We start from the raw sequence: 13,417 nt of genomic DNA, 5'->3' as shown, positions 1-13,417 counted from the left end.
TAAAATTAAACATTATAATACTAATTCTCGGAAATTTCAATTTATTATTATTTGTAATGATAAAACAGTAGAAAACAAAAGAATATTCGTATGATTTGTACGATTTTTTTAGACAAAGAAATTTTTTTCATTAAAGTAATAAATTTTTTACAAAATAGCATTTCAGGTAAAGTTATATAATAATTATCACTATAGGAATAACGTTTGCTGTCATATTTTCTGTTTTATTCTTTTTTGTTCCATTTACATTTTAATTTGTTTTATGTTTCGAAGAAAAATTCGTATTAATCGTTGAATATTGTAGAATTTTCGATCACGGTTTCCATTTGCCAACTTTGTTTCCAATAAAAAATAAAAAGAACTAATATGCAATATATTTTATAAAACAGAAAACAATACTATTTAAATAATTTTGAATATTTTCTTTAGTTGATTATATGAAATGCGTTTTGATTATGTGAATTTATTTATTTATTAAGTAAAAGCTTGAAATTTTAAATACACTATATTTTATGAAATATTCAGAATAGTTTGTGTACATTTTATCTTTCAAATACTTTACGTTATCAAAAGTCTGCTGTTTATAACAAACTTATATTATTTTATAATATTCCTTTATATTCTCTCTTGTTCTTTTCTTCCACATATCAGTGTATACCGTACTGATTACGTTATTATTTCAAAACTGTTGCGAATATCTTTTAAAAATTTTAAGTTATTTCCTATTATTTTATATATATTAAACTATAGATAATAATATCAATGACATTTACATGTCAGTTATTGTTAAGAATATTACTCAGTAATTAAGTTATATTTATATGATATACTAAATTCGTACATGATATTAATATATGTACTAGTTTTGTTTTCAAAAATTCTCAGATTTTAAAATCCTTAAATTCATTTAGCTGTAAAAATATTTTTTACATGCCTGTATCATGTGGTAATTTTATTTCTTCTTTTTTTATTTCTATTTTAATTCAACATTAAATGATTCAAAATTTTTTACATAACACATTAAATCGTAATACAGTAATAAAAAATATCAAAATTAATACTAATTAATGTGTTAGAGAATGTGTAATAATAAAAAGAATTGTATTAATTACATTTTATAAATAATATTAATACTTTGTAGATAAATCAAGAATATTTTTCAAAAGAGTAAGCGATCTTATTTTTATGAAATAATGCAAATACAAATGTTCTTTTAAGCAATCCTGCTAGAATAATATTTACGTAAAAAAGACGAGTCAGAAAAAATAAATAGAAATAAATAGAATGGATCAAGTGTAATTAATATTATATTTCTTTTTATTTCTTCTTATATTTTAATTTTCAAAATAGAATGAATTATAATAAAAATAATACTTTTTACATTTATTTTATTTAAGTACAATCTATACCACGAACAGGCATATAAAAATTAATTTGTATTAATTATTGTAAAGAAAAATAGTTACAATATATTTCATTGTTTTTAAATATTTTAAGAAAGAATTCTTATATATAATTAATATAATAGTAAGATCGAAAAGTCTAAGAAAATGAAAACAAATTATGATTCATTTAATGTATTACATGTATCAAAGAAAAACCTGTTAAAGACGTACTTAATCTGGTCGTCTTTCAAATTGGACCAAATTAAAACATCAAGATATGTCATAAATTATTAGATATTGGTGAATAATTGCAAAAGTCTTCTCACTTATATGCATTATAACAGTTTTGCTGCACTGAAAATGCTTTGTTGTAATTAATTACTTATATTTTTCCATCTAAGAGGATAAAATATTTTAAAGTAATTTAATTTCAAATATAAAAATTTGTAAGTTATTAAAATAATCATAATTTAAACTTCAATACAAAGTAACTACAAAAGGATGGAGATGCAAGAGGTATGTTACATTTTATTATTGGAAAATTTTTTAAATATTTACATTTATGTAATTTATTAGTAACAGTTGAATTTATATAGTTTCATGTAGTGTCATATATATGCTACGTAATATTAATATAAGTTGAATTCATACTTTGACCATATATGATATATAAATAATTATTTATTAAAATTGATATTTGTTGTATATAAATTGCATTTGCAAACATTCATTGAAATCTACAAGCAATTTTTTATTTATTTCACATAAAGATTTTTATGGTTAATAAAATATACATATTGTATCAAACAATGTAAGACAGATACATGTAATTACAATAATAATATATAGATATATTTGATTTTACAAAAGTGAGAAGACTTTTATGATTGCATCCAAACAAAAATTCGCATGAAATGAACACAGGTGCTAAACATTAAATACTGTGGACTTTGAGGTGCCTTTAGTCTATTCATCATAAATCACTATCGTTAATCAATTTATAGACATGTTATTTTCACTATGTAGAATATAAATATAGAATATACAATTTTGATCCCTTTTAATTGCACAAATTTATATACACAATTGCACTTAATTTTGTTTTTGAATTGACTTTGTTTCTAAAAATGAGTGGTCGGAAAAGACAACTGAAAATACACATAAATGATTCTCTTTATCTTAATTATATATACATAGAATAATTATCATCTATGTAAATACATGTACAAGAAAAATAATATTCAAGTTTGTTTTATACAAAAGGGACTGCTTGTAAGATCGAGTTATCCAAAATATATTTATTGATAAATTTGTATTACATTACAGATACAATGTTGAAAAAGTACGAAGTAAAATAAATGTTGATACTTAACAGAGAAAAATATATTTTGTTTTAATATGTTTAATATTCAAGTATTAAAAATTAATTTGATATAATATTAAATTGAAAATATTAGTTGTTTTTTTTTTTTTAAAGAAAATAATACAATTATCGAATACAAAAGCCTACTTTTTTCAATTTTTTCTTTCATGCATGATGTAACATACTAATAATAAATATGACTATTAAGAAAGAAACTAAGTTCAGTCAAAATGTTGAATTGAATGTATCAATTATAATGCAATACTTATAAGTTTTTCTTTAAAATATTTTTTCTTTAGTAAACGTTATTGCTTTTGAGTACAGTATTCTGAATACGAGTGTTAACGCACTAGAGTCCACTATTTATCTAATTGTAAGAAAGATTATACATGTACGCGTAATGCAATTGTATATAATTAGAATTCTATCTCATTGCCCTCTTACACATATGCTATACATAAACATAAGTACCTAAGATAATAAAATTATTATTATTAATTAATTAATTTAATTTACTTATAATTTTTAAAATGTATTTTTGAAATTGAAATTTCATACAACTAATTATTTTGTATTTTTATTTATTAAATACCTGCCTGTTACTAAGGTATAATATTTTTTAACTGTAAAATCAATTGATTATTGAACTCAATGGATTATTCAAAATGAAGAAGAATATAAAAAAATTACAATAATTTTTAGTTCTTAGCACTAAAAAATGATGGTTTATTTTCGTGAGGCGTACACAAATATAGCTATTATATACGAATTATAAAAATGCACATAATGGCAATTGAAAGAATTGGTTAAAAGATTTGAAAATACACGGAATTGAATTTATTTGTATATGTGTAAATATCTACTAACTTTTATGCGACATAAATACATACATAATGAACAACACAATATGTGTAAATATCTATTAACTTTTATGCGACATAAATACATACATAAAGAACAACACAAAAATTAGATACAGAAAATACTTGTAAAGAAATCGGTACAGGGGATATACACAATAGTTAATATACACATGCTATTATACATGATATAATTATATTATGTTAATTATGTAAAAATTGTACAAAACTATGAATATAGTAGTATGTAGTTTTACATATTATATCTATCACATATGTAGAATTCATTTCACATCGAGTTTTTAAAGAAGGAAAATAAATTACTTTTGATCAACCATACTGATCCATTATTATTTTAAAATATAGTATTTATAGTCAATCAAAAAAGCAAGTTCACATTCGCATATAACTTTTTATATATTAAAGATTTACGCAACGAATGATCATAAATGTCGAAGCTGAATATAAATAAATAAAAAAAGAATATTAAAGATATCTCGATGAAATTTGATGGCAATATTATTTGATATATATTTTTATTCTAACGTTACATTCTTACGTTATATCATTCAACGTATTACTTTTCATTTGCTATCGTGGAAGATGACGTGTATATACTATGTATATACTACGTTAGAAATAGCGTGCAAATTAGATGTTCGTTTCTGTTCTTTGATAATAGGCATTGTGCATACAGAATTCATGACAAAATTCATTCGTTTAAAGAAATTATTATTAATGTGAAAGCATTATTGAAAAATCTTGAAAAGGTTAAGAAAAACAATTAAAGATCAACGGCCGAGAAAATTGAAAAAAGGCATTATCTTTTTTCATGATACATAACAGTCAAATTCAATGGAAATTCAAATGAAAATTGTGGCAACAATTTTCTTACTTAATTTTCTAGTTCAGATCTTTTGCTTTATGACTGCCATAATTTCGAATGAAAACAGATTTTCTAAAGAAACGATATCTCTCGGACATTAGATTAAATCCAAAATACGATTTAAGAGTGATTATAAATTAGACGGAAATTTTTCGATCGATAAACAGGAAAAATGGTGTTACGATTATTAAATGCCTCAGTCGACATGGAGATTATATAGAAAAATAGTTCTTACGTTGTATTATCAAATAAATAATTTCTAAAATTGAATACTTTATTATTTTGAATATGAGCGTAGCTAACTTTTTGACTGATCTTCGTATATAAACATTTCTTGATTTATATAATTTTATTCGTTTATTGTGATAGTCTACTAAATAAACAAATAATCAAATTGATATACTTTTACTTCGAAATAATTTAGAAATAAATGACATTAATGATATTGTTAAAGACGACAATTAAATCTTGCTTTATGAACTTTTTTTTGCTATTATATTTGATTAATACGTTTAGTCATTTACTAATTTTGAGCCTCACATATCTTAGTTTTTTTTATGTGGAATTAAGTACTTTCTCGAATGGCACGCTCAAATATTACACATTATAAAATAGAAGGTCAAGATCATTTTCATAGCTTGATAAAAAAATGAAATATCAAAAAACTAATTATCATATTTCAATTGTCTATTCTTAATCAATTATTATATTTCATTTGAATCATCTTTTCATACAATAAATAGTTTAGAAGCAAATTTATGTGGTATAATTGATCAAGTTAAATGATTCACCTTGTATATTAGAAACATCGAACTTGCCTTCACGAACGCATCTATATTCTCAACTAAGTGTTGAGCATTATAAATATTATATATTGTTCTTTTAAATAATGATCGATATATAATATTTTCTTATCTTTTACAAAATTTTATTCCTTTTGGTTGTAAATTTTATTTGCCAAATGGATATGATCCATTCATTAGAATGAAACGAAATGTTGAGAGGGTAAAGGGGAAAAGGAGAGGACGTCGAATATAAAATTTTAACTACGGGTCTTCATTAGTTTCCAAGATATTAATAAAAACTTTTTAAAAGTTCTATCTATACAGATACGATTAATACAACAAATAGTAATGTATTATTGTTGGTGAGCATCGAAAAACTGTTTGCATAATAGCAATATCAACATATAGGATGTTTCACTTAAAATCCGACATCATCTTTTAATACAATATATTGAATTTTACCTACACAGATGTTTGTAATGTTTAATTAGATTAATTAATCACCTGCTAGCTTGATCCGCATTGAGATTGGATTAGATTATTTATCCGGTGGTAAATTACGATAAAGTATCCGCAAAATGTTGGTAAAGTCCATCAATGTTGGATTTTAAGTGGAACATTCTGTAAATATTGAGGACGGTATCGCAACTGCGTCTTCGAATACTCGACACTCGACGACACGTCTATTACTACAGCGAAAACAATTATAAGTAGATATAATCTGTATAGGCAAGATTCAATGTATTGTATCTAAAGTTTTTTATTAATATCTCAGAAACTAATAAAAACTCGCCTCGCATTAAAATTTTCGTTTCATTCTGATATTTAATTTCATTCAGGGTTCTCTCTCCTTCTCCCACACCCCTTCAAAATTTCGTTTCATTCTGATCAATGGGTCATACACCGCACTGCACTGTGTTTTTTCTTTTCACGACCTCATAGCTGATATCAAGGCAAATTGAATGACCTATGCGATGACGTTTAAATGACTATATTGTCACTCGTCGCGTGTGTTAAACTATTTTTGAAACGCATTTGGTTATAATATAAACTTATATCGCGAGCAAGAAGTTGAAAGTCAAATATTTTTATATTTGATATATTGATAAGAGACATTGATGTATTGCGTTGAAGTTTGCTTTACGCGTAATTGAAAAAATTTGTTCATTGATGTTTCATTGATGTTGCCCTATTTACTAATTAAATAAGAGCACAACTGCATATTATCTTGACCATTGCCTTTAATAACGCCGAATGAATATACATTAAAAAAAGTGATAGAAGTTGATATTTATTGTCAACTAAAAAGTATTTTTTATTGTTGTCACGAGTGTCACACACGATATTGTTGAAAGCTAAATGCTTCAAAAATCCCAATTTTCATTCTATGACATAAAATTAGGGTTTTTGAAGCATTCAGTTTTTACTTTAAAGGTCATTTGAAAAAGTTGTAGGTCGTTGAATTCGTTAGTAAGACTGTAAAAAAAAATATACGATGTCATTTAAAAAAATCAAGATATTATTTTTAAAAATCTTGATTTCATTGATAAAAAATTTTGACAATTTTATACGAACTCCAGTAAAGTCAGAGATGCCAAGGAAACAGATTGCATTACATATCTTATGTTATTTTGAAACTCTATTATCTCATATGCAAATACAGATTTTATTTCATTTACATACTGAAATTCTATATGTGTGTGAATTATTATATTGTTAAATTGATTTAAATTTGATTTAAATTAAATTAAAGTCGCATATTTAATTTAAAATATAAAATAAGTATAAAAATTAACTTATACATTCAATACATACGCTTTATACATTCAATACATACACTTTATACATTCAATACATACTTACACTCAATACATTCGAAAAATAATAGAAAAGAAAAAAAAGTAGTTTATCTTTTAATTGCCTAGATACATATACATAAATACATTTAATTTTCTTGTATATATGAAATATAGTATATATGAAAAATATACTATAGTTTCAATGCATCACGTGATAGTACAGCCATGCGTTTCTTATGCAACATGGCGACCGGTAAAGGACTTGCAATCGTTTTTCGACCAAAGACTATTAATTTAATCAGTAATAATAAATTAAATAAATTGCCGTGTGGTACTGCACAAAAATGTAACACATGTCATAGATTTATTACAACAGTAGTATTGGGTGTCAATAACTGGAACTCAAAACTAACGGGAAAACGTAATGTATAGGTTTAACCATGAACATAAGATTACATCATACTTTTTTTCATAATATACATTTACTTATATACTAAATATATCTTGGTGTTTTGCAAAAATTTTCGGTTTTAGATTGTATATATTGTCACAAATGTTTTGTTTTGTTTATGCAAATTCTAATAAGTAAACTTCAAAAGTGAAACATAACCTGACAGTTCATAACACATGGTTTCTTTGCTACTTATAGTTGTTTATAGTAGTATCAAGTAGATTTTCATTATCTAAATTTTGTATCAAAATTTTTAGTATCAAATAGATTTTCATTATCTAATTTTATTTTAACGTATCAATGTAATTAAATTATATATTAAATTTTATATAAATATAATATATTTATTAAAAAATTAAAAAATTTTTGTAATAAATTTACATATACATTGTAAAACAATTTTTTGAATTGCTTATTTTATTGGTTATATAAATCATATAAGTTTATTGAAAATTGTATAATTGCAGATATAATAAAAAATTTGACCCAAGTTCAAAGAGGAATACATACAACATATAAACTACTGAAGCGTAATTATTATGAAATACTGGGTGTATCTAAGAATGCTTCGGCAAAAGATATTAAAAAGGCTTACTATCAACTCGCTAAGAAATATCATCCTGATACAAATAAAGGAGATCCAAATGCAAGTAAAAAGTTTCAAGAAGTTTCAGAAGCATATGAAGTATTAAGTGATGACAACAAAAGAAAAGAGTATGACACATGGGGGTCTACAGCAGAACAAATGGGAATGGGTGGCAGTGGCCATGGTGGTCATAGTCATACTAAAGATTTTAGTGAGAGTTGGCAATTTAGATCATCAGTTAATCCGGAAGAATTATTTAGAAAAATATTTGGAGAAGGTGGATTTCAAAGTAATATTTTTAATGATTTCGAAGATTATCAAGAGACAAAATATGGTTTTGGCGCAGCTCAAGAAGTAAGTACTTATATATAAAATATGATAGCATGTATATATAAATATGAATAATAGGATATCATATGAAGAATTGTAGTTAAAATATAATGTTATTACGAAAATTGTTTAGTGTAAAAAGGTACATTATGTAACATAAATATTTCTTTTATTGGTGAAGATTTTAATGGAAGAAATCTCAAGTTAATTTTTTTAAATGAGACCCTATATTTTTTTATTCATAATATTATAGCAAGTATATAGATTAAACTTGAGGCACTACTATTTTAAACTTTTTTTTACATCATCTGATAGTAATTGATGAATATAGATCATATTTTGACAATGGATAACTTTTGAATCAATGGATTCTGACACACAAAAACTATTATATTTCATTTCTATTATCAAATATTATCAAAATATGCGAAAAAACGATTTTTAACTCAGAAAAATTCAACGATCTGTATATATATATATCATTCCATGTATCAAAATCATAAATTAGTGAGGTTGACTAATACTAAGCGGTAGGTGACAATAGTTTAATGTTGTGTGACTCTTCGGCCAGATTGATCCAATTTTATTCAAGAGATATAAAAACAATATATGTAAGATAGTCAACTTGTTTATGACTGCAATGTACAATTATTTATGTCTGTCAGTATCACATGCATTGACATAATTTCGATTAATTTATAGTTTCATTGCATTGAATGATATGATAAAACATAGGACAAAACAATATCAGTATTATATCTGCTATAATATAAATAAAAAAGTACAGAATCCTGAAAAAGATTAACTTGAAATCTCCTTTACTACTTTACCAATAAAAAAAGTTTATACCACATGCCACCAACTACTTTTGTAGGAATATTTTTTTTTGATAATTTTAATTCCACAAAAGATATTCTAATTCATATTTTAATATAATCTAAAAGAAACCTAATAACTTTGGAATTATTATATAGTTAATATATTTATAGATCATATTGAATCTAAAAGGTTATATACTTTATAGATTTTAGTCTACTTATTTTTTATTTATTTCAAAAAGTAGATTTTATATTTATATATTGGATTAAAATAATGGTTTTTATCTTTTATTTGTTTTTAATTTATATATGCTAAAGGATGATTGTTCTTATTATAAACATAAATTTAATGTTTCAATGAATGTTGCCATTCTAGAAATTTTATTTCTGATACTGTTTACCTATATTAATTTGTCTTATATTTTTATTTGCTCTCAGTTGTTTGCTTTCAGTTTATATTTTATCTGTTACTTGACTGAAGTAAATAATGGTTATTTTGAAAATAAGTAAATCAAGACCAGTATTGCTTAATATAATTTAGAATAAGTTACTAAATAAATTACTTTTTTGATTTAGAGTAAGCTATTAAATATGTCAGTAAAGTTATTTAGTTTTTTGTGTATTATTATGTCATACATATTAATTTAAGTATTAATAAATTGTATTATAATATATATACTTATACGAGTATAAAATATATATATAATACTCATATAAGTATTAATTAATTATAGAATTTATTTTTAATTTTTAGGTTGTTATGAATTTAACATTTTCTCAAGCTGCCAGAGGAATAAATAAAGAAGTTCAGTTAAATGTAATAGATACGTGTCTAAAATGTAGAGGTTCACGATGTGAACCAGGAACAAAAGCAGTTAAGTGTCAGTATTGTAATGGAACTGGAATGGAAACAATTAGTACTGGTCCATTTGTAATGAGATCTACTTGCCGTTATTGCAATGGTACTAGAATGTTTATTAAATATCCATGCATGGAATGTGAAGGAAAAGGGCAAACGGTACATACACTTCATGTTAAACACAAATACACTTCATCTTAAAAATATTTATTAAATATTTATTAAATATTTAATTTAATATTTATTAAATATTTATTAAATATTTAATTTAATATTTATTAAATATTTTATTGTAATTGTTTTATATAAAATATTTTAACAGGTGCAACGTAAAAAAATAACAGTGCCAGTACCAGCTGGTGTTGAAGATGGTCAAACTATTCGGATGGCTATTGGTAATAAAGAAATATTCATAACATTCCGCGTGGAAAAATCGAAATATTTTCGAAGAGATGGTTCAGACATACATACCGATGCCCAAATTTCGTTATCACAAGCAGTACTTGGTGGTACAATAAGAATAGAAGGCGTTTATGAGGATCATACTATACAAATTCGACCTGGTACTTCATCCCATAGTAAAATTCGACTGAATGGTAAAGGATTGAAAAAAGTAAATGACACAGGATATGGAGATCATTATGTACAAATTAAAATTGTTATACCTGCAAAACTAAATGATAAACAATTAGCATTACTTCAAGCTTATGCTGAACTTGAAGATGATACACCTGGAAGTATACATGGCATAACATATAAAACAGATGGTAAGAATAAACCTGACAAATCATGACATTGAGAACTGCATAACAAGTTAAACATTAAACATACAGACAAGTTAATGATATATTTATATTTCGTTTTTTATTCTTTATGCAATAAATTGGACCTAGTCAATGTTATAGATATTCTAAATAGAATTTTTTAAATAATTTTTGTTTCTTATAAAACAAAATAAAATTAGATTTGTGTGTCGCTTGAGTTTCTTCATGTGTACCTGCCCTTGCTAATTAATAAATGATGTAAAAATTTATATGTGCGTTTCATTAGTGTTTCGTAATAATAAAATACATGTTTTTAAAGATAATGGAATTTTAACAAATTAATTTAGTAATCAAAGCATTTTCATATACTTTTATAATTTATTTACTTTACAAGTTCCTTTATCCTTTTATTCTATGAGATTATACATACTTTTTTGGCAGGTCCAAAGGTAAAAACTCAAGCGAGACAAAATACGCAAAGTGAGTCGCATGATGAAAATGATGGTCTTCTTAATAAAATCAAGAAAGCTATATTTGGATAAAATTTGGTGAGTTAATTTCTGCAAGAAAATTAAAAATTTTTTAGATGTATTATTTAATTTATCTGTATGATTAATAATAATAAATTAATTTATAATAAATTTTGATCTTTTAAAATAAATTATGTGAAAAAGTTTTATTCTTCATTGCATGTTCTTATACAGGAACTAAACAAAGTTATGCTGGTCCTTTGGATTTAGTGAATTCCATACGAATGGCATTAGATGACATTTCTCATATAGACTGTTCTTCTTCTGAATATAAAAATTCTGAAGATACACCTCACGTCAATACTAAAGAAAAGAACAGTAATTCACAAAATGAAGATGTTAACCCAGTGAGAAGGCGAAAAGTATCTTAAATTCAGTAACTAAAGAATTAGTCATTTGCGATACTTTTAGAAACAATTAAACAAAAGAATATAAAAATAAATATCACATAAAAAATTCAAATTATAAACATTGTTTAAATTTTAAATAAATTGATTGTAATGCACTTTTTTTTAAATGTAATTATACATCGAGATTATTTGATTAATATAGTTCGTTAATGCACTTTTGCAAGTGCATTCATAAAAAGGTTAATAGTTACCGAAATTAATAGATATAATTATAATTATACTATTTGTGTAATAAATTACGCAAACTGTCATATTTTTATTTATGTTTTATCATTATATCCTTCATTCCATACTATCCAAAACAAATTTATATTTAATTAAATTTATATATCTATTTCGTTGTTGCTAGCTTCATTTTAGATATTTTTGATATAAATTAATTTGGTGAAAAGGAAAAAAGAGTATAATGCATAAATATAATTTATTAATTTAACTACATTGATTACAAATACAAAATGCATATAGAATAAAAACATTTCTTTTAGAAAAAAATAATTTTGTCTATTTCTAGATTGTTGATGACTTTTTATTCTATCTTATGTCTGATATAAGTGACAAAGGTTTCCAAATGTAATTTGCAATTTAATATTTTTCCTTATTTATAAATGTACATTGTATATAAAATCAGTATCTTATTTTAAATAATTTTTCAGAAATCAGATATTTAAATAATATACAAACTACTGTATATAGAGTTTTTATTTTTAACAAATATAATATTTATATCATAAAATTATATGTGTATGTATAGACTTTTTAAATTTAACAAGTGCAGTAGTTTTATTATGAATTTATGTTGTATTATTTTGCAGATAAAAATAATTTTAGATATGAATACAACAAAATTAGAAAGACTATCGCGAAAAAGATATTTGTATTGTTTTATTTTTAATATTATAACACACTTTATACTTTCATATTAATTAACGTACAAAATATAATTGTTCTATTTTGTTTATATTATAATTATTCTTGTCAAAATAATGTTTACTGCATGTACAATGATATTTTTACACATTATTAAATCTTATTATAATATAATTTTAATTAGGAAACAAAATCTGTCAATCATTAAAAGTTGTTACGAAAAATGCAATAATTTTCAAAATTTTTATACGAGATATATAAACATATACGTATATACATAATATACATATAATTAATAAAAAATATAACATGTGTATAAACTTGAAATATAATTTATATATATATATATTTGTACTGTTATTGAAATATGTCAATTTATTATTATATTGTTATGACATTTATTTATTGAATACTTTTAATGAAACAAATTAAGTATTCACATAATTTAAAATATTATATATATAAATATTTACGAAAAAATACATATACGAATTATATAATTTAATGATAATTTATAATAAAAAGAAAAAGAAATCTTATTCTGAGATTTATAACATATATTTATATATAGTTTTTTTGTTCATTTTACATAAATATAAGCTTATTGCATTATATGTACTGTATATGTAATTATAATTAGCAAATATAAATAGATCATATTTTTATTCATTAGACTGCATTTATGAAAAATTTGAAAATTCAAAAATGTATGTAATGTATGGAA

At 23.4% G+C, this 13,417-nt stretch overlaps 1 protein-coding gene across 2 annotated transcripts; it reads left to right on the top strand.

Moving 5' to 3' along the window:
- Positions 1-7,296: 7,296 nt before the first annotated feature.
- Positions 7,297-12,082, top strand: LOC122536238 (protein tumorous imaginal discs, mitochondrial-like). 2 transcript variants are annotated; one of them, XM_043668445.1, is made up of 6 exons: positions 7,298-7,499; positions 7,997-8,469; positions 10,018-10,281; positions 10,445-10,889; positions 11,328-11,434; positions 11,591-11,724. In XM_043668445.1, the coding sequence occupies exons 1-5, from the start codon at positions 7,304-7,306 to the stop codon at positions 11,426-11,428; spliced, it is 1,479 nt and encodes a 492-aa protein (XP_043524380.1). In that variant the 5' UTR covers positions 7,298-7,303; the 3' UTR covers positions 11,429-11,434; positions 11,591-11,724. The 2 variants fall into 2 exon arrangements, with proteins under 2 accessions (XP_043524371.1, XP_043524380.1); XM_043668436.1 differs by lacking the exon at positions 11,328-11,434 and having other exon boundaries at positions 7,297-7,499; positions 11,591-12,082.
- The last annotated feature ends 1,335 nt before the right edge of the window (positions 12,083-13,417 follow it).

The sequence above is a fragment of the Frieseomelitta varia genome, unplaced genomic scaffold (assembly GCF_011392965.1).
Source record: "Frieseomelitta varia isolate USP_RPSP 00005682 unplaced genomic scaffold, Fvar_1.2 scaffold_154, whole genome shotgun sequence".
Classification (NCBI taxonomy): Eukaryota; Metazoa; Arthropoda; class Insecta; order Hymenoptera; family Apidae; genus Frieseomelitta; species Frieseomelitta varia.
The sequence above is the reverse complement of the archived record's forward strand: the minus strand, read 5'-3'. Positions and strand labels throughout refer to the sequence as shown.